The 23,767-nt window shown below is 37.4% G+C and overlaps 1 protein-coding gene across 1 annotated transcript in view; it reads right to left on the bottom strand.

Moving 5' to 3' along the window:
• The window catches only part of TRPM1 (transient receptor potential cation channel subfamily M member 1), a 78,045-nt gene that overhangs the window by 21,174 nt on the left and 33,104 nt on the right, over positions 1-23,767 (bottom strand). Inside the window, exons 2-14 of the mRNA XM_065641360.1 lie at positions 21,103-21,182; positions 20,095-20,290; positions 18,687-18,900; positions 16,800-16,924; positions 15,942-16,113; positions 12,647-12,821; positions 10,410-10,533; positions 6,168-6,240; positions 5,219-5,319; positions 4,368-4,541; positions 3,182-3,316; positions 2,179-2,229; positions 526-666 (exon numbers count right to left, since the gene is read on the bottom strand). Coding sequence (XP_065497432.1) covers positions 526-666; positions 2,179-2,229; positions 3,182-3,316; positions 4,368-4,541; positions 5,219-5,319; positions 6,168-6,240; positions 10,410-10,533; positions 12,647-12,821; positions 15,942-16,113; positions 16,800-16,924; positions 18,687-18,900; positions 20,095-20,290; positions 21,103-21,182 — 1,761 coding nt within the window. The remainder of the gene's footprint in view (positions 1-525; positions 667-2,178; positions 2,230-3,181; positions 3,317-4,367; positions 4,542-5,218; positions 5,320-6,167; positions 6,241-10,409; positions 10,534-12,646; positions 12,822-15,941; positions 16,114-16,799; positions 16,925-18,686; positions 18,901-20,094; positions 20,291-21,102; positions 21,183-23,767) is intronic.

The following is a 23,767-nucleotide window of genomic DNA, read 5'->3' as shown; positions in this document are numbered from 1 at the left end:
CTTGGTACATGACTATGAAATGCTTTACTGAGATTGCAGTGGCTTCCGTAAGATAAGATCTACACTCAGAGCAGTTCTGAGAGGTTCACAGCACTTTTCTGCATTCAGGCTAAACACTCTGCCTTACCCAAGCTAAGGTTACTGTTGGTTATAATCACTTGATCAATAGGCCTGGCTTGACCAATACAGTTTACCGGTGTAAGAGAGCTAAAAGGTCAAGCTACAGCTTCAAGTAGGAGTAAGTAAATATGCAAACCCCACGGTTAGAAATGCTTGGATTGTAAAGTACTGAAATAAGTGGAAATTAACCTCCAGATCAATGCATTTACCCCCTTTTGGGTCCTCCCATCCTTTAACATAGATGTTTTTACAGGTTCCTTATATAACTTCACTGCCAGAGTTCCAACTTCGGTCTTGCAGCATTTCTTTAAAATTTAACATGCAGTGTTCCACAAAGACAGAGGAACACAGCATTGTTTTTTACCATCAGCATGATAGCCACATCCAGAATAAACTCATTCTTACCCTCTTTGGTCCAAATAAATTATTATAAAGAGTCCGAAAACTTTTTCGAGTGTAGTTGCAGCGATAAGCTCCACCCATGAGATATTCAAGTACAAGACCAATATCTATTAGGCTGATATGATAATCTGGTGGAAGATTTCCCTACCAAAAAAAAAAAAAAAATTTAAAATAAGGACTTAGGTTAAGAAAACATACATTAAATTGCCTAGCTAGACATATCATGTTTAAATTGGCACATGGGTATTATTTACATCCACTGGTTTCGGTCTCTGAATATTTGTACAAAATTAATGATAACTGATTCACACAATGAAATTGGGGGGGCGTGCATTTTTTTTGTTTTGTTTTGTTGTTGGCAGTAATTCTAGTTGACAAATTTTCATTCAATTTACTTGTATAATGTGTCAGTGTCCATACAAGCCTGAGTTGTTTGCAAGGGTTATACTGATGAAATTAAATAACTTTGTACTGATCATCACTAATCTAGAATAAAAGCATGACTTAATTTCATGGTGGATATCAGGCATACTTTGCCTTTTATGGAAACTTATATTTCATCATAATATTACTTACACAGTTTTGACTGCAATGCAGAATATGATTCAGATTAATGTGGAGCCCATAATCAAAGAAGAAGGCAGACAATAATTCCCACTGTCACACTTAAAAACTGGATAGTGGTATTGACTCTGCTGGACTGTGCCCCAAGCTACATCCTACAACAATAACTGATTCTACAGCACCACTGAGCAGTTTCTATGGTGAAACAACTATATCCTAAGCAAACGCATCACCTCCATGTTAACCCAACCGAATCCCCGAGACTGCCGCTGAATGAGTGAGCCATGAAAATGCAATGAAAAGGAGACAGACAGAAAGCAGAATGCAGAAGAGCATTAGTAACACTCAAAAAGACAAACACTGAACAAGAAAAGTGTTAAACTGTGAAGCAGATCAATATGAATTATATATTAACCCGGTACTGCATAATTCCCACATCTAACCCACAGGGGAATAAATGGCAGTTTTCCTTGCAAAAAGGAACAGAGGCTATTTCACATAGCTAAATGTTACCAAATAAAGGTCCAAAGCCTCAAAGAGAGCAAATACAACAACAAATCTTACAATGATCCTATACACGTCTAATGAATGGATTTACATGTAATGGAAACAAACGAATAACAAATTTAGGACTTGTAGCACTGAGAAACAGAACAGAATTTCTCCCAAGTAAAGGTAGGATTGCTTGGGAGAGAAGTAACTAAAAAACACAGAAGGAAACAAATAAAAGGGAACAAATTCTGTGCTCATGAGTGGAGCTTCCCGTTAAACTAGCAGTCATTTCTTTTCTTTTCCTGCATCGGGAGCTTCTTGTAGAGAAGAAACAGTTATCAACCTAAATGTCTAATGATATATTACACTATTAGGAGCTTAACTTTCCTCTCCTTAGTTTTTAAATTATTAGCGGTGCAGTATAGCCATACCTAATTTAGACTGACATCACTGTTTGTCACAAGAACTAATTTAACTTTTCTTAACAGCTATCACCTAATTTCAAATGTTTGCTTTTCCCCGTGCTATGTTTGCTTTTACTGTTGACTCACGTGGTAAATATAATCATGCAAATGTAACGCTGCTGTTGGTTAAGCTTACCTTTTTCACATCTCTGACGAGTAAATGCAGCGTATTTGGTGGACCCAATCTCTGAAACAAAAATCATTCACGGTCCATTAGAGCTTCAATTCTGCAGGTTTTTTGCAAACACAAATGTAATAAATGATCTGGCATTGTAAACATAATTTTAGGCAACCATGTGCCATCACACTGTGCAAGCGTGAAAAGAAGGAACTGGGCTGCAATGACAAACACGTTTCTACCAAGAGCTGTGTAATCCCTTTCTTACAATCCTTTATGTGGTGATTCAAGTCACAGCAGTTTGTAGTATTGTCTGAATCTGTACTTGCTGCTGGAACCATAAGGGGACTGGAGGACTAGACTGAAGTTATATGTTGTATAAATGCTGCCCTAGAATACCTGCCTCTTAAACGACGGGAAGAAAAACAGTCTATAAATAGTTATGTTCCTGATTAATTTGCTGCGGGTTGAGTCAGGGAGAATTTGAATAAAAAAGCATCATGCTCTTTGGTTTTGGGGAAAACATTTTGCTTTGCTGGGCCACAAGGAAAAATGATACTGGCTTCTGCAATGTGCTAGGAATAAAAATTGCTCTGTAAGTACTTTACGGGCTTATTTCAATAATATTAAAGTATATTTACAGGAAAAGTAATTCAGATTTAAAGTAAATGATCACTACTGTCTGGTATTAAATTTTTACTATCTACATTAGTTCTTTAAGTGTTCTGAACATGCATTTTAAATATAACACTATATTTACAGGAAAAACTGCAACAGCTTCTGAAAGCTGCTGTAGGCTTATTAATTAGGAATGCGTATATGCAGGGAAAGAAGAGGACAATACATGTAGTAACAAAGCTCCCTTTACTGCTGTCTAACTTCTGTGTAGTGTCAGGGCTCAGAGCTTTTTGGAAAAACAAGCATATCCCAGAAGGAGAAGAAGAAAAAGGATAACCTGGTTACATAGAGTAGCAAAGACATCACAAGGTCACAGGGCATTTTATCATTTCTGCTCACTCACAGTATTATAAAGTTCTTCCAGTCGAGGAATGGTGAGGAAGTGCTGCATGTTCACTCCATTTTCAATAAGTAGTTTCACAAAGTCCACTCGATCCAGAACCAGTGCATCCAGCATAGCCTGCTCCAGGGAATTCACCTGAATGGCAGAATGGAGAATGTGAGACTATGCAAGCACAGAAGAGCTGGTTGGCCAACGAGCACAAACATTTTCACTACCGAAGACATTCCCAAATATGTTGATAAATCTGTAAGTGAAAAGGAATTTAGAAAGTGACACTTTACCCATGTGCAAGTCAATACAGATGGTAGAGTTTCCCTATGAGGTCTTGGGCGAGAGAATAGCAGAAGAAACCTTTAGCAACACAATTGTAGCTTTCAGTCATCTTCATTAGTATTTTTAACTAAACCAGGCATGCCACGCTTGACACATTATGTGAAAAAGATATTTACTTGCTCAACATAATAAGAACAAGTTAAAATTTAAGAAAAACACACCATATACAATTAGGAAAGACTGACATTATTTATCCTGATAACTCATATGTGTATCATCCACTCAAACTGCTGCCTCAGAAAAAAGGTAACACATAATGCCAAAAGACTCGAATCATTTGGGAAGAAGCACTTCCTTTTCCTTCACCAGCTCAGCTTTGCTTTCGGTCAGGAAGCCTCTTCGTATGAGTCTCCTCTTCATATGAGTCTCCTCTTCATATGATCTAAGGGGTTAGAACCCAGTAGGAGAGAGGAAGATGCCTCAAGCAGCAATCCCCTTGACACATGAACTTCAATCCAGACAATAGAACAATCTAAGCTACTGCAACTGGAAAATGAAGCACTTAAAAATGGAGATGTTTAAACTGTCTCCACTGGATAAATAACATGTACAAGGAAGGATTAAGATATTCACTGGTGTTCTTATTTCCTTCTGACAAGTGCAGGGAAGAAGATGCAGCAGATAAGCACTGCCATGTATGGTTGTGAGATGGCTGCCTGTGGTGCAGATGGGATGAGAGGGATTTCTGGTTCAAAGATGGAACTGCATCCCTGGAGAATCTACTGCTGATCTTGTGAGAACAGGTAAATGCGCATTCTGTAGAATGACCACGTGTATTTTCCTTCTCTTTTTGCCCCCCAGGATGAAAAAAATGAATTCTTCAACAGTTTTAATACAAATACTTTCATCTCACCCAGTTCAAGAGTTCAAGCTTTCTTGGGTCTGTTTCTTCTTCTGGCTCTTCTTTTCCTTTTCCTCCCTTTTTCTTCCCTTTTCCTTTCCCTCTGGCTGCTTTAGTCTGAGCTGCTGGAGATTTCTTTTCCTTCTCAGGAGCTGTACCATCAGGAGCTGTAAGGCTTCCTAAAGGCTGCATTTAATAATGTATTAGAAGTATTAGAAATCTGATTAATCATACAGTGACTATTTCATTGAATACAGTGCTGTTGAACTTGCTCCCCAGTGACCAGTTCTCATATGCAGTCAACTAAGAATGATAATTTCCTTAAGGACCTTTTAGCATAGCCACAGCTTTATACTTTTTTTAAAGCTGTCACATCTAATTTAGTCAATAACACTGAAAGACAAAGTAATGAAGTAGGTAGGCTGTGGAGGATTTCTCTTGCAAAATAAAATCAGTGCAAAAGGACCAGAAAGAGAGACTACTCAACTTCATGACACTTAAGTTTCGGTTCCGGATTAAAGTTGGTTTAAGCTTATTAGTCGTTTGGAGTCATTTTGGGGTGCCTCCATAACATTAAGGCCACAGATTGTTTCCAGTAAACATTTGTTTGTTTGTTTTCTTTCAAATCCCATAAGGAACCTTTATTTCACAGAGTTTAAATTATTGCTAAATATTTGCAAACAGCAGTATTAGGAAATTTCAAAATAAATAAGTCATTCTTAATTAATGAGATATCCTACATCAGTTCAGCATAAGACAGAATTCAATACTGTTTCTCATGCCAACAAAATCCAAGGTGTGAATATTCCACCACTTATTTTAAATTGTTAACAAACAGTATGACTAGGAAAACTTCGTCTTACAGGCCAGTGGTGTCCAAAGACAAAGATCTGGCTACGTGCAATGTCTACACGATTCCAAGCCAAAGCCAAGCTGAGCTGGTCTGGAGCAGATGCATTGGTACCTAAAGAGAAACACACAGATGTTTAGTATTTCATGCATGATGAAACAAGATTGGACAACCTTCTGTAATTCACTTCTCCAAGAATTAGAAAACAGCAAGTCTGAATCCATATCATACTACCATTAGAATAATTCTATCACAAAGCAGCAGATTCATCAAATCAATTTATAACATCTTCCACTTAACGCCATAATCCTAATTTCAAAAGGATTAACCAGATTATCTCCTTTTTTCCTTAAAGCTCCCATATTGACTTCATATTCTGAGGCTAAAGATAGACATCTAACTGTTCTAAAAGACTCCTCCTCTCAGCTCCTCTGGCTGATGCTGTAGATATTAGTATAGTAATTCCTCTATTTCTTAGCTGTAGTGATCCTATATTGAGCCTGTATCAACTACTATATATATGCAGACAGAAAACAGTTGTTTCAGCAAACATAATAAACTCTGAATAAATAAGGAACTAATCCTAAATTTTGCCCTAAGACTTAAAAAGCACAGTCTGAGACTTGGAAAAATCCAGATAGTCTTTTAATCTTCCCACCTTTTTTCCTAGCTTTATTAATATATGCTAGAACTTCAATATACTTCAATAAAATGTATTGAAATATCAGTATAATAGTTGTTGCAGCATTCTCATCCCAGGCTTTCAGGTGAGGAAAGCCACACAAAACTTTCAGTCTAGATTTTATGCTTCAAGCTATTCTGAACCTTAAGCCAAGCACGTTCGGGTTACTTGTTAGAATCCAAGCGTATAAATCAAAGACTTAAACATCAAGAGTGAACCTCAGACAAGTGTATGGGACTGTCTTCTCAGGATCAATTTGTGCATTGCTTTCAAAACCCACCTTTGAGGAGCGCAGTTAAGATAGACATCTCAATGTCCTGTTGCCCTTCAGACCCCATGCGGAACACAGTAATCTAAAGGACAGCATAAAACCAAACACACACAATTACAATACATGAGAGAGACTAAACACGTAGCTAGAAAAAAGAGAAGAATGGTGAAGCTTTCTTATTTTCTAAGATTTGAGATGTTTCAAAAAGTAGAGTTCCACTAAATCTTTCTTTGAAATGTAATTTTCTCAAAAGCATTTAATTAAATTATTTCATTAAAATTATCCTAAAATATTCCTGCATTGATAAATGTGACAAATTTGATGAAATTCTTCAATAAACCCATGGATTTTGAAAAGGGGTAACAAAACTGCTATGCCAAACTGGTTGTTTTCTGACAGTTTTATTACTTTCCAGTAGTAATGGAAATGCTGGCTTGGAAATAGAAATGCTCGTTAGCCAAGATAACTATCATAGCATTAATTTTATAGATGATAACACTTAACTATTTTTTAGTTGCAGGATATGCTACAAATTGACAAACAAAAAACCAGAATCAACTAATAAGGAAAAGCAGTTATTTCTCGTCACATTTGCTTAGTTGCGTCCATTACTGTTCTCTGATTTTAAAAATAGTAGTTCATATAAAGCTTAGCCATTTAACTACATATTAAAAGATTAATAATTCAAAAGCAGAATAACCTAATATTCTATGTTAATTAAGTTAATACTGAATGCAGACAAAAAACCCCAAATTCTTCATTTTCCAAAAGCAACGCTTCACAGCAGATGCTAGCATTAAGTACTGGGAATAGCAATTTGCTCAACAGTCAGAATAGATTTGGCATGAACACAAAGATACACGACACTAGAAGAGAGAAGAACTAAAGGAAAAATTTTATTAGCTAACAAGAAAGCTGACAAAATTATCAACAAATGCAAACCACAGGCCTGCTTAGGCTGCACAGTCAGTGTCTGAATTTTGCTGAGTAAATCAGGCCAGCTCTGATGCACATTTTAGATTCGAAGCAGTCTGAGGCAGCTGTTGGCTCTCTTTTCTCAATTAGTTTTTCTAGGAAGGCTGATGCTCTTACAGTCAGCTTATCCTTGTCATGCTTATTACCAGCCTGACTTCTGATGAAGGTGTATGTATGGAACTAATCTTGGCACTATACAAATGTAAATATATCAACAGTACATTTAAATTGCCCAGACAATCTAAAGACTTCACATTTGGAGCCCTTAAGTAAGATTTTGTATAATCAACAGGGCATGCTAGTAATGCTTCTGAATGCATAAGAAAAAAGCATGGATGGGCGCCTGTTTGATTGTAGTACAGACCTACGTTACTAGAAAATACAGCATTTGTCATATTCTGTTCCACGGGGCATTTGCAGCTGGATTAATCCTTAAAGAATTTAGTTCTGGCAAAGATATTTAAATATATGTTGCTAAAAATCATTTAAAATGGCATAATCTGGCATTTATGAACCCAAGAATGACGTAGTTTCAAAATCTCATAAAAAATCAAGGAACAGAGATAAAACTAAAATGGACCATCTCATCTTGCAGAAATCCCTCCCACACTGAAGAGAATTCAGCATCAGATGTAACAAATCTTGGAGAGAAATCGTTGCAGAGAATGGAGGGAGAAGGGGAACACTACTAAGAGGAGAGGCTTCTATGATCATGTATAGGAGGCAGGAAACTACTTGTTGGCATTTAAGTACTCAGGTGTCATCTTGAAATGTATAGATATGCAAGCAAGGACTTCCTTGGCAGCTGAGATCAATATTATAAACAAAAGTCAGAGGCATGAGCCAATGCCCAGTATAATCTCCAGAAAAAGGCCAGCTTTTTAGAGAGTGTGGAAAATACAAAACTGGTAGAAAGTCTGCAAACAACCTCGCAATTGCTTGACACAGATTCCCATTCCAATCCTATGTCATTTCAATTGTCATAGGAGACCTTCCTGAAAGCATTAATCTCCTTCATAACATAAACTTCCTTTATATTCCTAATTCTTTGCTAGCCACCTTTCTACTGATGTGAGACTGTGTTGAAAAGTAGAACAGGACATCTCAGAGAATCAGAGTTCATTCAGTGAATATGATGAACTGGTTTTCTGGAGGATTTTTGTGCTCCTCTCTGTTCCTCAGCTAGAACATCAGAGATAATTCTAATCTGATAAAAGTGATCTCCTGTTTCCAGTGTTTACTTTAATTGCACAAGAGTAATGCCTTGATTGGTACTTCACTGGGAGCGGTTTGTATAAAAAGAGGACTAGCACAAAGCTTGATGTACAGATTTCAGGAAGTTTATTTGCATTATGATTAGTACCATTGTGCTGAGTTCAGGTCTGTATCCCATTACTCTAAGTGGGGATCAAGTGGTATCTTTCTTGTGTTAGCCCTTCACTCACTAATAATATCAAGTCAATATCAAACTACATGACAGAAAAAGATGGAACCAGAAGCATGGTAGTGTATGGTAGTGACAGCTCTAGCAGAAAATGGTGGGACTGTTCATGTTCTCTGGTCTCTGTGTGTAAATCAGGTCAAATGCTAGACAATTTGATTCAGGTCTTCCAGAAACACTACTACATAAGAATCAATGGCACTTATATAAGTAACATACAGGCACTGCTCCCCTCTTTCACAACAATGCACCTGACCTCAAGCTCAAACTAAAACTAAATCACTGCACTGATTATGAAGTAAATATGTCAGAATTTAGGCTTAGATTAATAAAAATTACATTGTATTAATTTTCTTTGCTCCAAATCTGGGACTGGAAATGCAAACACTGGCAGCTACTATATGCAGTACTGCCATGGCAAGTTACAGGCAAATACTCCAGGGAAAAGACTTTTTTTCCTCCCTTGCATCATAATTCTTCTGGGTACCACAGCAGGATTTATTATTTCTCATTGAACAACTAAACAATTACTTCTAGAAATATAAGAACACTCCTCACTGAAAAGAACAAGAACTGCAAGGAATGCTACATTCAGTTTATTGTTTATTTAAAATATTAAGAATAAAGTTTCAAATCATCTACTGCAGATAGTATTAAACTTGAGAAGACCAGAGTTATAGTTTGACTCCAAGCTGACCCAAGACAGAAAGTGGAGGCTTCATGGAAGGAAAACACACTTAGTTGTAAGGGAGCACGAAAAACTATTTTTCTAAGAACTTAGAAAAAATTGCCTATTTCTCAGCCTTATGAAAAAAGTTTGTTCTGTCATTCAAATAGTTTCTTTATAGCTGCTCCTGTTATAGGTCACTTCCTTAGTTATACAATTAGGCATCCTGAAGAATGAAACTGCCCCATATTTCATGCTTAAAGTCAATTGCGGTTTGGTTATCTGATCCCCCACACACAGTCTGAGGAGAAGGCTGTGGTAGTTCTCTCTTGTTTCTATCTAATAGAAATATGCAACTTTAGCAAGAAAGATAAAATTATCAGCCATACCGGTTCTAGTTGTAACTAAAAAAACATCCGAAATTCATCAGACTGTTCATCTGCTATTAAAACAGCTGCTTATGATTTGTATGGCAGAATGAAATGGAATTATCCCAGGACTCAACGGAGAGGCCATATTTACAAAAATTCACTAAGAATTATTCAAAGGAAAATAGTAAAAGATTCATTTTGCCTGCAAAGGCACAGGCACAGTGAAAGCAATTTCAAAACATTATTCACCCTTTTTTCTGCATCTGGCATACGGCAGACAGGCAGGAACCTGACTGAGTGGTACAGTACAGCACAGGCCTGCAACAAGCCAGGATCAAGCAAGGCTGGGATCTTCAAGAACGTTTAATGTTTCAGTTTCTCTTGAAAGACCTGAATAGCCCAGTTTACGGGAATGAAAGGCTGTTAAAAAGTAAGTACATCAGAAGACCAAAACTGTGCTGATGCAGTCTGAATGCTTATTGCTCCTAGGAACCCATTCTTCAATTATCTTCCCTCTATTTTCTGCAGTTGATCCTGATTTTAGTGCATCTGTCTCAGTGTCTTAATCTGCCTTGTGAAGTCTGTGAAAAAAGACTCCTATCAGCTTACACAGGAGAAGAATCTGAAATTGGTTTTATAAACTTTCCAGAAGACAAAATCCCTTTCTTGGCCTATACATATGAATGAATGATTGTGTATATTTATGGAGCTATACGGAAAGAAAAGGAAAAAAAAAAGGTTAAACTGTAACCCTGGTAACAGTAATTACCTTTGTGAACTACTTTTAGGACACTTACAAGTTCTTTTTTTTTCATGCACTCCATAAGAATGACGAACAGCTGATGAGCTTGATTCCTGTTGTAGTTAAAGGTTTTCTGGATGGTAACTAGAAGCTGGTCCCTAAGTGATTCACTTATTATCCTAAATGAAAAATGAGACACAAAATTCATTTCCAGAATTAATATATATTCAGAAGGCCTGCTATTTAAGAAGCAATTTTTCATCCATCAGTGCAATGACTTCATTTCGAAAATAAATGAAAACATATCTTTGCATTCAGTAGAGGTGAGGAGTTCGTGAAGAGGTAACAGTAATCAGGAAATTTGTACTCAGACCAGCTCTTATGCAACTCAGTACCTCAGCACTGATTTAAAAACTGGCAGGGAACTTCAACTGTCCTTTCACCCTGGAATATAATGCAGTTAGCTCTTATTCCTGTTATATAATATAGACATATTTTTGTTAAGACGTTTGGTCTTCAGGATTTCAGCAGTACACCTTACAGGGCCCCTAGCTTTGCCTCTAAATGTTGCAAGGCCCTTTGCATATAGTTAAAAAACCAAAAATATTTCACACTACTGATATGTCACCTTAGTAATCTTGGTTATCCTCTTAAACAGAGGATTTAAATTGCTAGTGTATCTGAAACCTCATAATACTCACCTAAGAAATAAACAAACCAAAAGATTATTTTAAAAATTATATTGAAAACATTCTAGAAAGGTCAGAAATGTTTGATCTCTCAAAACAATCAGAAACAGAGCCCTTCAATCTTCATCAATTTACTAATAAAACACATATATTTTCAGATGATGGCAAACGTTACCAGTAGGCATTCAAAGCAGTGAGACAGCTGAGCCTGTGAAATGCAGTAAAACTCACAGTTCAATGTGAGAAAATGATTCTTTCAGACAGCAGGGCTGACAAAAAACTCTCATTACAGACCTGCCTTACCAGATGAACACATTTATCTCATCATAATTATTGGAGAGGAAAATTTGACACTGCATCATATGCACTGGGAGAGAAAGTCATGCAGTGAGCAGATCTCAGACAGACTATTCTTGATAAGCTCTTTCAATTACGTATGAGCTGATAAGAAGGAGGAATGAGAAAGAAAAAAAAAAGTAATTTGATGTAAGGTAAGGATGCTTGGTTGATAGAAAGGAAAAGAAAGTTTCTGAATCATAAATACCATTGACAGGATTAAATACACACTATGTGTAAACATCAAAAAAATTCTCCTGCTCACCCCGTTCAGCAAATAACATCTGCACTGCTTGACAATACTAGTTGTCTGCTTAGTGTTTAATCCAACTTCAGTCAAAGAAATCAAGACAACATACTAGGTTTTTGCCTGAATCTGGCTACTAAAGATAAAATCCTGATATTAACAATTACAATGGGGAATGTATGTTACTTGACTGGGAGAAGCAGTATTTTCAATTACTAATGCAATACCCTGCTTCCACTTGGAGTATTTGTCAGAGCAGATCTTTTACTCTGCAGAGCAGATGAGCTTTATGCTGCTAGTATAGGCTATCTTCTTTAAACTAACCATACTTTCTGTCAACCAAAGGGACAGACAATTACCAATAAAAATAAGAGATTCAAAAAAACTTTGGGTTAGGAAGGATTTTTAGAGATTCATTTGGGCAATGGACAGGAGGGCTATGGAGCAGAATACTCCAGACAAGATCCTCCACTCTGTTCATGACATCAGGCAGCACTGCCCTGAAGAACCATCATAGATGCAAGAAATAGCAAAAGAATGGAAGGAAGCATAACATTTTTTCAGCTGGTCTGGCACTCTTGGAGAATGAAGCTCATTCACACAACACATTAGAATCAGACAGTACAAATTTTGCAAATACATACACTAATTAACCTCAGTCCTGGCCTGAGAAAAAAGTAATTCTTGGGAACCACTTATTCCTTGCTTCTCACACGCCCAACCCAGCACCAAGTATAGTGCAGCAAATGTTGATGAAGCTTGTATGACAGTGTGCTGCACTGAGAGTAAGCTTATTTCAATGGACCATCAAATACATTCCAAGTGGTAATCATTTCTACTCATTAATGCCAGGGCTAAGATCAAACAAGCAACAAAAGTTGACTGACAGCGGAATGCCTCTGTTAGTAGCATTTTGTCCCTGAGGTGTTTTTTTATGAAGCTTTAATGAAAACAAGGCATATAGTCCTACATTGTTCTCCTGAGCAAGACGCAGCTTTGCTGAAGATCCCCAAATCTTACCCTCCTTCTTCTGAATACTTGTGTGCAAATGACAGAATATCTGATGCTCGACCACTACCATCACATATCACAACAGGGAGAGGGGGTTCTTCTTGTAGACACTCTAAGACAATGGAGATCACATTGGGACCCCCTTCCACTATGAGCCCAACTACAGGAACACCTTGTCCCAGCCCTGCAAAAAAAGAGAGGAACAAAAAAAAAGAAGCGTCACTGTAACTTAGTTTAAGAGGTTGAGATATTACGACTGGATGTGATTTCTGTGTTACAGCATCACTTCGAACCACAGCAGTTAGGAAAAATGATGGCCATTTCATGGCCAACACCAGGAAAAATGCCTATATGCTGTTTCATAGCCCCTAAAGGAAAACAGTTAGATGTCTCTCTGCCCTTGCTTTTCCACCAGCTCCATACTGATAATTTATTCACTCAGTGTTGCTGAACTGTTTGTAATCTCTTTTGAGAGACACTATGTACAGATAAAACAGCTAACAGGATACTCCTATTACTTCATTAGCTTCGCTGTTACTAGGATGGCTCCCAGCTAGCGTGTCTTTGATGCTTTAACTTCATTGGTTACCTATAGGAAGTCTTCAGTAAGGTGACATACAGCTATGCTCTTTCCTAAGATAAAAAATATTAAATTAGTGTCTTTTTCATGAGGCTGAAATGGCTGGCCGATGGAAGAGACGACAGCTGAGCATCCCTTTGCTGTCCCTGCCTCACTGTGATCTCCAGGCATAGGATGACAAAGGGAAGCCCACAGGTCACATGGTCTCAGTAGCCTTGGTCACAAGATACTTTGGGGGAATGAACGACAAAACATTACCTGAAGGCTGACTAATCCTATTATTATAAGCATTTTAATTCAGTTCTTGATCTGTAAAATGACCAGTGCTTTACAAAGAAGATGCACTTTTTTATATAGCTGAGAATGCGTGAAAGAGTTCGTATTTTAAACCGTCATTCCTCTCTGAAGAACAGGAGCATCATGCACAAGAACAGTGGAAGCTTCCTGACATCCTCCTGTCAGTTATACCCCAGCTCTGATAAGGAGGAGTCACAGAGCATGGGCCAGCCTGGATGTCCATGAAATCCTTAGTGATTTCTGCTGAGATTTCCAGAAGAGGCGCCTGCGCTTGAAGTGATCAAAAAGAAACGAAACAACTGCCTGTATGCTGTTACTAGGAAGTGTGCTACAGCTCTTCACAGAAAAGAGTTCTGTAATTTCTGTGTGTTTTCCCAACTTTGCCTTTCTCATAACAAAAATCACCAAGCACTACTTAAATCAGAACCAATATCCCCAGCCCCAGTGGTATGAAAACAAATGATACAGAACATCTTGCCTCTGGGCCCTGACTTCCTTATCTTCCAAGCCAGTCCTGCCTTTTACAGTCTTAAACTCTCCCAGCACTTCTGCAGAAGACAAAGATGAAAAAAGCATAGCTGACATTAGCTATTGCTCATGGAGCAATTCAAACAAAGAGTGTTGTAAAAAAAATTACAGGCAGTAATGTTTCCCAATCAGAATCAGGATAATAACTGAAACAGCAAATAAAAGTACAAAGCTAAGCAGGTGTCTTTAATGCCCAGAAGTAAACATAGCCGTTGAAAAAAAATTTTTTTTTAATTGTTACGGGCATTGACAGCTCTCACTCGAGACTATACAATAAGTTTTCTAAATGATAAATTAAATTAGAATTAGGCATCTAAGGGAGCATTTTCAATACCTATAGGTGAAGGTAGCTGTCAACAGGTTAAAAGAAAGCATGTGCATTACTGGCTCCTAAGTAGATCTCAAGTAATTACAGTTGTGTAAAGGTTTTTGTTAAACTACTCAAAGTTATTAAAAGAAACGTAGATTACTTCTTGGGCATAACTGATGTCCAAGCGAAACACTGATGTTAATTAGGCAAGAGCAGGCATGAGTTAAGTTTGAGTGGTATTATAAGAAAAATACCAAACTAAGCAGTAAACATGGGAAGTTATTATGGATATTGTTAAATAACCTTTATTGCTGTGAGAGCTAATGATGGTAAACTACTCCTTAATAGATTTCTAAGGTATTTAAAAAAAAGGTCAAGGTGAGGGTTCAGTGTTAGGGTGCACAATCCTGTCTCCACACTCAAAGGCAAGGGGCCATTTTGGTGAGCTCAGTTTCTGAAGCTTACTGTAGGCAAAAAGCAGCACTAAAGACTTCACGGAACATTTAGATCCTTGTGGCTGATACCTCTAATGGCACCTTTCAGCTTTACTTGCTGCTCTACTTCAGTTTTCTGCCCTACCCATAAAAGCACCTAAACCCTATTAGAAACTTTTGTAGAGTTCAATGCAATTGTCATTCTGAATGTTTTTTTCTTATTTATACAGGCCTACAGAGGTTACAATGCCATCTGCAATAAGTCAGAAAGGCAACTGGTAGAACTGATGTCTACTCTCCTGTAGCTCTTCATTGAAGTGTGGATCCAAAAAACATTAACTTTTTTTTTGGACCATTTTTAATTAGGTTGTTGTGGCCTTTTTTTTAAGTCGATGGAAAACCACAGCTACTAATTTTTTAAATTTGCTTAATCTTTAAAACAATCTTTTTTCCACAAAAATGTTAATGAAAAAATGCCTTTTAAAATATGTTTTTTCTACACAATACCAAAAAGAACTCTACAAAGTCGTTTTAGAGAGGCTGTAACAACTGATGAGAATTTTAAAACTGCACAAAACTCTAAATATGAAAGTACTGACGTGAAATTATCTTGATAATGGCTTTATTAAGTGTCAAAATCCCAGCTGAGTTTCTCTGGAAGATCAAAGAATTTTGAGTGTGACATTTCAAATGAAATAAATTCATATAAACGAGAAAATGAAACGTTAGTATGAACATTTGGAATCAGAAACCACTGAGCTGCACAGGATTCTTGTAAACAGGAACTGTACAAACTCATCCCATTTTGTGTATTTACTGACGCTTCTGAATTCTAACTAGAAGTGCACAAATTCTTTATATTTCCCTTTTCTTACATTCTTACTGATTTGAAGCTTCTCCTTGCTGTTATTTGTAAACTTGTCTTTCTCCGTTTATGCAATCCTTACTTTTCTGGGTTTTCCATGCTGTTAGATGTGAGTTCCTTCACCCCTTGTCAGATAGCTTATGTTTTAGTTCAGTTACACAGTCCTGATCAAATTCCTGCTAGAAAGAGCTGGAAGAAGCATTTCATTTCAATACCCTGAAGTATTTCAAGCCCTTCTTCCCTCCCTTCCTTTAAGGTGTTATATGTACAGTTTGCCCCACTGTACTTACGTGTGTTAATTTTCTGGAGGGAAATGTGTTTTTCCAACTGACGTCGTAACTTTACTTCAGCTCCGTATTTACCTAGCGTGCCATTATCGGCCAGGATGAAGTGGGTGTGGGAACTGTTGAGCACAGAGAGCTTACTTAGAGGGTTTGACATGGTTTGGTAAATCCGTGTTACCTGTGTGTCAAAAGAATAGACACACTTAGATTAGAACTAAGAACTAAATGTGAAAATCCCCCACACTGCCCACCAGACACACATGCCTGATGAGGAAACGAATCAACCTGATCTTTACAAGCAAAAATAGAGGAGAATTAGAAATTGAGCTTGCTTTCAGATTCAGAAATTGAGCTCTTCACAGCAGTGTTTCCTCTGGAGGACAACAGTCACACCTGTGCATTCTCCTGCATGTTCTCCTAAGCTCATTAATGTACTCTCCTTGGTCACACACAGTGTTACATAATCCTCTTCCTGCACACATTCTCATTTGGAGTTCCTAGTTATTAATATGCCACTGCAGAGTGCCCATCTACAAGAAATGCCAGTCTTTTACACATAGAGGCACACATCCATGATGTACAGAATTCTCAGCATGCCACATGGAAGTTAGAGCCTACAGCTCTGTCACCACAGAGGGGTCTCTGCTATTGAAAGCAATGGAAACCTCACCAGCTCCATATTTACTCTGAGGTCATATATGCCAACCTGACAAAGACATTTAAACAACAGATTTTCTTCAAGAAATTGTTAAATTCCAGCTCTTAGGCATGCTTTAAAAACACTGAAAATATTTCTAGTCCAAAAAGGTGAACAGTTACAAAGCTGACATTGCAAAATACACAGGAGTTTCCTTAAAGACTTACATCTTTTCCTATCAGGTCTTCCTTGTTTTCTACAATGCCCCATGGTGCAATTCCTATGGCACATATTCGTCCTCTGGATTTGGAAGAATGATCTTTCAAGGCATCTCCCACATGACGAATGACACCTATAGGTACAATTAATTTCATTCATTCTTGACATATTTGAGAGAACACTAAACAACAGAATTTTGGTTTTGCCTCTCACAGAGCTGCCTGCTTCTCTGGATTGCTTTCACTACTAAACTGTTACCTCTACTTTACAAAAGAATGTGCAATGCAGACAAACGTATGCTTTGATTTTGTAACAGTTGCATGTAAATCCTATTGCCTTCTCACATCCTTGTTCTGAATTCAATGAAGTCTTTGAAAGACTTACCCAGTTACTTAACTTGCCACAGTGTAATCTGCACCATTGTCTGGAATTATATTAGTCATTGTACACAATGCTAAACATACACGGAATGCTATCACTGGGATCTGAGCAGGTGAAAACACTAACCCTACAGTTATCTAAGAAATACTTTTTCACTTAAAAATTATTCTGAATAGCAATCACCACCTTCCCTTAAAGACATTAGACCTTTGTTGTAAAATGAAAGTCAAAGGAATTCATTCTTATCTTACATAGTTTTCTGAGAAATAACTTGATATAAAGATTTATTTCAGCTAAATAAAGACAATGTTATAGAAATATTACAAGGAAAGTGTGCATCTGATTGTTTTCTGAAGATCCCTCAGAATTTATATTAAGATAAATGAAATTAATTAAAATGCAACTGGTTTCGAAAAGTAACAATATATAGGGAATCATCACAACAGCTATTTTTCAACTGTCTTTCAAATTTTGGAAATCATATCAGACACCATTTTTCTGAGAGAATCCAGCAAAAGTGCCAAAAACCTCCTGGTGGAGTTATGTGGAGTTGCTGTACAACTGATGTTTTAAACCTAAATCTGTTTCAGGTGGCCAGAAGACCAGAGGATAATGCAAACAGGAGATTGCAATGTCTTCAAGTAGAGACATTTACAATTGACTTCAGGTTTGTCCTTCAACATTACAAATTTACAGTCATTAATTTAAGAACAAATACCTTGTATAATTACAATACAGAGGATGTGCATGCGTGGTGGTGGGTGATCCCATGGAGACAGTGACTCCGGGACATGGCATTTAAGGTGGGTTATCAATTAATCACTAACTCTCAAGAGAGATCACACAGCCTGAAGGTTAACTCAGTCCTTGGCTGCATGAACAGGGAACTGTCAAATAGAAGCAGAAAGGATGCTTTACTTCAGGGATTAAAAGCTTCATCAAACACTGTCTCAAAAATTACAGTGTCCAAAATGGAAGACAAATGTTAAAAAACTAGAGAGAGTTCAAAGCAGAGGTATGATAATAACTGAAGGACTGGAAAACATGCTTAGCGTGAGAGTTTTATGGAAGTCAGCCTGTGAGGTTTGACAAAAATACTGTGTATGAAAACATGCTTAGGAAATATACTTTTAGTAACAGAAAGATCTTTGTACAAAAAAACAGTAAGAAGCTAAAGACAGGCAAATTTGGAGTAGGAGATTTCTTAACTACAAGGATAACCAACCACTGAAAAAAAAAAGTTATTATAACTAGTGGCAGATTCCTTGCTACTGAAACCAAGGATGAAATTTTTTTTCAGGGGAAGCACTGAGTAACACAAATTCACATTGACCCAGGAAAATCTTATGGTCTGGGCTGGGTGGGAGATTAACATAAATGATTACAATGCTCCGTTTTTGGTCTAGTGGCTAATGACTCATTCATGTAGACTTAAATCTTCTGCCTGTGGGAAAGATTAGTGAATGAACATCACTGATTTCTTAAGTAAACGAAAAGTGCTGGTAATCACTTACCTGTACTGACACCTCCAGTGAAAATCCAAGCTCCTGTGGTCATGGCAGCCTTTATCAGACCTTTTCCAAATACTTGCTTTAATTTAGGTTGCATTTCAAAGTTCTGGAGGCCTCCATGGACAGAGATTAAAAGTTTGGGCAGTTCCAGTTGCCAGTCTTTCACCATGAGATGCAGCAGAGAATCTGGTTTAGTGTCATATGACACACGGATATACTGCAAAGAGCAATGTGTAATATTATCACTCTGTCTGCTCTGTAAATTGTCTATTGGCTGAGCAAAGAATGGTTATATTAAGCCTTCCATTTTCAAGTAACACATCATTAAATTTCTCTGCTGCTAATGCTTAGAAAAAATAGGTAGAAACCTTTCGCTTTGCTATTGAGAATTTACCATTCACTTCATGATTTTTAAAAGCACCACTTTTCTCTATTCACCTGCAAATCTGACTACAGTCAAGTGATCCTAATCTCTTATTACAAATCTGCATTGTTGGAAACCACCTATTTAAAATGACTGGAAGGTGTCTTGTATTGTTCCCAAAACCTCTGTTTGACTGCGAGAGAAGCAGCGACTTTCAGAAGAAAGAGGAGGCTTAAATTACGTTTTATCCCATTCGCTGTTGATGTACACATTTCTCGCTCTGAAGCAATGATTTACATGCTTCCCAGTTTAGTTCCACCATTGTGATTTCTTTTCAAACTACCACTCTGTTAAAGAACACTATGAAATAAACTCATGTTTATTTCTGCTTTAAAAAACAAACAAACCACCACTAACAAAACCCACCAGCCTCTCCCATACATTTTGGACAAGTTTTTGCAGTGTGGTTGTCTTAAATGGCAGTGTCGGCAGTGTCAGCAGTGAGATAAGAAAGCAAATGGGCAAAGAAACAAATCCAGGGTTAGATTTGCTCAGAAGAGAGGTACCAGCAAGAGATTTTTTTGCAGAAGTTTGACTTGCTGTTACTTCCATTGCTAAGAAAACTCAACTGTCCATTTTCCAGCTTTGTCAACCCTCCATCTTCCAGGAAGGCAAGACCAATTTCTATTTTTATTAGACTTCAAACCTTAGAAAAAAAACTGTATCTATGCTGGGCTATTTGGCCCACAAATCTAATCCAAACAGATGGAATCTTAGGCATTACTACATGCAGCTGCCTCCTTAGTTGATACTTAGTGACAGTAACTTCAATAAAACTGTTGCAATATATTATAAGATGTTTCCTAAGTAGGCATTACTTTTCTCTTGTCTTTTCTCTGCCTTTTTTAGCATCTTGTCTATGCTATTCTAAGACAGTAAAGAGATCCTCTTTGATTTCAATGGATTATGCACTGAGCTAGAATCCTGACACGTATCTATTAAGCTAACATACCAGATGAATACCTTGGAGCAGCCTATGCTCCTTACCATGGCCTTATTTGAATGTCCTCCTCCCTGGAATTCAAGGTTTCCATAGGCATCAGTTGGGTATGTTTGAGTGTGTTTACTGACGGACCATTTCTCTGGCTGAGCTTCCACTTGTTTTGTTTCTTCTCCATTTTTATTAGCTGTTATACTTGGAGGAGGTGGGATATGTTGGTTAATGAGCTGGCCACAGCAGCACCTGTAAGTTAAAATTTGAAGTGACTTTGATTACAGTATCTTCAATATTGGGTGGTGATTAAAAACAAAAAAAAAAGAAAAAATCAGAAATTAGATTTTCAACTGCCCATGCCTTGGTTTACATGAACCATAGAAACACCTTTTCTAGGTCATATCTGCTGTATTTGCCTAGACTCAAGTGTCAGATTTACCGGCCCACCAGTGTTTCTTAACAAGCAAAGATAAAAAACTTCACTTTGTGTCTATAATACACTGGAAAGCTGTTATACGCTAAAGGACAGGGAAGGAGAAAGAATGCAGAACAGGTGCTGTGATCATCTGTCTCTTACTCCAAAGTGACAGCTACCATGTGACATAAACTGTTATGGTATTCAAAAAAGCTGGACCACAATTTAACTAGACCATGCAGTAGCAGTAATATTAATATTTGGACTAAGAATTCCAGTCCCCCTGTATAGTATATCATTGGTAGTGTCATATCAACAGTGAAGAATGGTACCACTTGCTTCACAGTGCACATTATTGCATCCTTGCTTTCAGAATTCAGTATGAACTTAAGCTCTGGTTTTCAAAGCCAGGAATTAACACCTCACTGCCTCCCTGCTGCCCAGCCTTACCGTCCCTGTAGGACATGCTGCATGGCTTTGTACAGTTTTGAGTGCAAGCAGGTCTTGCACTTTTGTTCATCTGTCATCTTCTTTTAAGAGCAGTGAGTAAACTGTGTCTCAGTTTCACATGTCTAAATCCAAATCAAGTCCAGTTTCTTCAGTATTAAACTTTTCTGTTGGCCAAAACAAGAATTTCAAATGTTACCTGCTAATGTCTTTGTTGTTGGCAATTACATAGATGCATTCTCTTTTTGAAAAGGTCTTCTCTATCCAAGCCTTTTGACCCTTAAAAGGGAGAAAAAATAAGAAGCATAATGAAATACTTTTGTCTTCTATTTTCAGCTCTTTTTAAAAACAAGCACTGAATTAATTAAATTACTTTTAAACACCATATACATGTTCTTGTGAAGCAAGTAGGTGATGTGAGTTTTCCAGGACTTGCATAAAATTCAAACCTTGCATATGTGTAAAACTGAAAGAACGTTTGACAGAAAAAGTACAAGGTCTTCAGGTACGGCATGTCTGTGAAACAGGAGGAGAAAAACAACCTTGAAGACAAAATAAAATTGTGTTGGCTTATTATACTGTGTTTGCAAACCAGAAATTAGACCAAGCTCACAGCCATTTTAAAAACAACGATGTGTAGGCAAGCTAGAACAAAATCATAGATCAGTGCAATGCAGTTAGAAAGTCTGTTGCAGAAGTGTAGTCCAGTTGAGTTTGGGAACACTGAAGGGAGTGAGTTCAGAAATAGCTGCAGGCCTGAGTGAGAGGCCTATCATTGTGAGTGTATTTAGTGGTGAATTTAGTAAAGTGAACTCAAAAGCAGCCTTTTAATTTTTAAAGGAATAGAGATTGTTAAAAAAAACATTAACAATTCAATGACATCAGTAACTTTGCCTTGCTGATGAAAGCTGCTGCTTCTGAGTATGAATTAAGGAATTATGTCTTGATTCATTTTTCAAGTAGCAAGCACATGTTGTAAATTTTGCTTTAGTTTCCTCTGTGGAAGTGAAATCAGATTTTTGCAGACACGAAAGCTAAAGATGACACAAGAATTTCAGGGTGCCTTCTACAACAACAACAACAACATTTCCTAGAGAAAGAACTGAAAATCTTGCTGATTTCCTAACTGAAGAAAGTCAGCTTCAGATTTCTGTCGGATGAATGCTCTGTCAGCCTGTGTGGTAATAGCTTTGAGACTGGACTAGCCCCCGACGTGCTGCACAGTCTATAGCATGATGAATCAAGGGTGTGGTAGTTGATCTTTTTTTCTTATGTGAGGCAAGAGCTGCCTCTGAAGTTCCTTCATTGACTTGTTAGTTCCTGTCTGGCTTCTTAGTTTCCTTCATTATTTCTCAAATAACAGGAGACTACTTGAAGTTCCCTCATTGCAAATTGCAAACCCAAGCTTCTGCTTCGTGAAGAAGTCGTCCATAGCCTGTCCAGGTACATAACGGTTTGCCTTGTTCAGTCGCCTCTGAGCCAGAATGCTCTGATGGTCAGTGATCTGGGAGATCCTGCACTTCTGCTCCCGCTCTGACATACTGATTTCCCAAGGCAGAACCACCTCATTTTGTTTCAAAAAGAGCTGTTCAGGTGCTCACAGCACCACAGAGCAAGGAAGAGTTCAGACCTTATTAGACAAAACTTTACGTAACTTACCATGTTACCTGCTTCCTGAATGACAAGGCATACATTTCAGCATTTAGCACAAAGAGCTTGATTATGTAGCAAGTTTTGAAGGAAGAGAGTATTAAATTTAATATCTAAAGTCTGTGACTTGGTCAGCTTTCCTGCCTCCATACATTCCTTCTTCAAATGAACCTAAAAAGCCTTTGTTCCCCCAAAACATTTTAAAGGTTCTTTTTATACACTTTCACAGAATCACAGAATGTTGGGGATTGGAAGGGACCTCAAAAGATCATCTAGTCCAATCCCTGTGCCAGAGCAGGAACAACTAGATGAGGCTACACTTGGGGCAATGCTTTTACAGGATGACAAGTTTTAGCAACAGTATTATTAGAAATAGAACTCAGAAAATGCTTTAGTTTTATAGTATCAGAGGTTAGTTAGTTATTGAGGTGCAGTTCTAGAAAACTACAGAAGAAAACACCCAAGACAGGGACATCCATGAGATTCTGTGGTACACGGAGGTGGGGGGTTACATCAAACAAATGCCATTTACCTGTTCAGAACCAGATTTTGATAATTCACAGGTATTCAGGCTGTTCAAATTATTCAGAGAGCCAAACCCAGCTGTTTGATTGGAATTACACTAGTTTTTCAAAATTAATCCAAAGCCACAGTATCCAAATTCACTATTGTTTTACTACTATGTCCAATGTTGTTACTTGTGCTTATACACATCATACAAACTTTTGACCTTTAATGTCATAAAACAAGCTTAACAGGAACCTGTTATGGAGGTTACCTTATCTATATACTTTTAAAATTATATATTTCAATTTTTAATTAATTTTAAATTAATTTGGGTTTTATTATTTTTTGGTATATTTTAAACATATTCGCTTTTTCCCCTGAATAAAATTTTAGACTTCTGTGTGGTCTGTGATAACTCCTTGACTGATACAAATGCCGAAATCAATCCCACAGTCCAGGAAACACTCTTCAAAATATAAATTATAACATATGCTGCACATTTAACTGTTCTGTAGAGAATACTGGAAAATGCAAGCTGGAAATATCAAAACAGCTTGGATTTTTTACACCATGTCATTGAGTACTGTTTTACCTTATTCCTTGTAGCTTACCAAAGAACAGAGTTTCCTTCGCTATTTTGTGTGCTTCACATAAAAATGGTTAATTAACCACTGAATTAAGTTACAGAGTTAATACCTGTGTTTCGA

This window comes from Caloenas nicobarica, chromosome 10 (assembly GCF_036013445.1).
Source record: "Caloenas nicobarica isolate bCalNic1 chromosome 10, bCalNic1.hap1, whole genome shotgun sequence".
Taxonomy (NCBI): domain Eukaryota; kingdom Metazoa; phylum Chordata; class Aves; order Columbiformes; family Columbidae; genus Caloenas; species Caloenas nicobarica.
The sequence above is the reverse complement of the archived record's forward strand: the minus strand, read 5'-3'. Positions and strand labels throughout refer to the sequence as shown.